Source organism: Buceros rhinoceros, unplaced genomic scaffold (genome assembly GCF_000710305.1).
Source record: "Buceros rhinoceros silvestris isolate BGI_N320 unplaced genomic scaffold, ASM71030v1 scaffold41622, whole genome shotgun sequence".
NCBI classification, from domain to species: Eukaryota; Metazoa; Chordata; class Aves; order Bucerotiformes; family Bucerotidae; genus Buceros; species Buceros rhinoceros.
In genome coordinates, this window is record NW_010399024.1 from 2,200 (window position 1) to 2,528 (window position 329).

General features: G+C 65.0%; 1 protein-coding gene across 1 annotated transcript in view; it reads left to right on the top strand.

The window, feature by feature from the left end:
• LOC104489191 (UDP-GlcNAc:betaGal beta-1,3-N-acetylglucosaminyltransferase 3-like) overlaps positions 1 to 64 on the top strand; it is a gene marked incomplete at both ends in the record, with an annotated part of 1,588 nt that extends 1,524 nt beyond the window's left edge. Inside the window, one exon of the mRNA XM_010131323.1 lies at positions 8 to 64. Coding sequence (XP_010129625.1) covers positions 8 to 64 — 57 coding nt within the window. The remainder of the gene's footprint in view (positions 1 to 7) is intronic.
• Positions 65 to 329: the final 265 nt, after the last annotated feature.

Here is a 329-nt window from a genome sequence, read left to right on the forward strand (position 1 = left end):
GCCCTAGGGGGTGGTGGTGATGTGGCAGGCCATCCACGAGCCCCAGCTGCTCTGCGGCAAGAGAGTGAGTCTCTTCTAGGGTGGCCGGGGCGGAATGTCGGTGTGACCCCAGCTCCCTGGTAGCTGCTGCTCTGTGTCCCCGTGCTGCTCAGGGTGGGGAGAACCCGGGGCCGAACCCCCCGACTCCGCCGTAGTCCTACCTGGAGGGCTGAGCCCTGGCTCCGCTGAGCGCCCCCTCGCACCCATCCTACCCCTGACCAATTTCTGCTGGTTTGACCCCAAATCTGCCACCCTGAGGCACAGGAGGGACAATAAACGAACCCATGGTG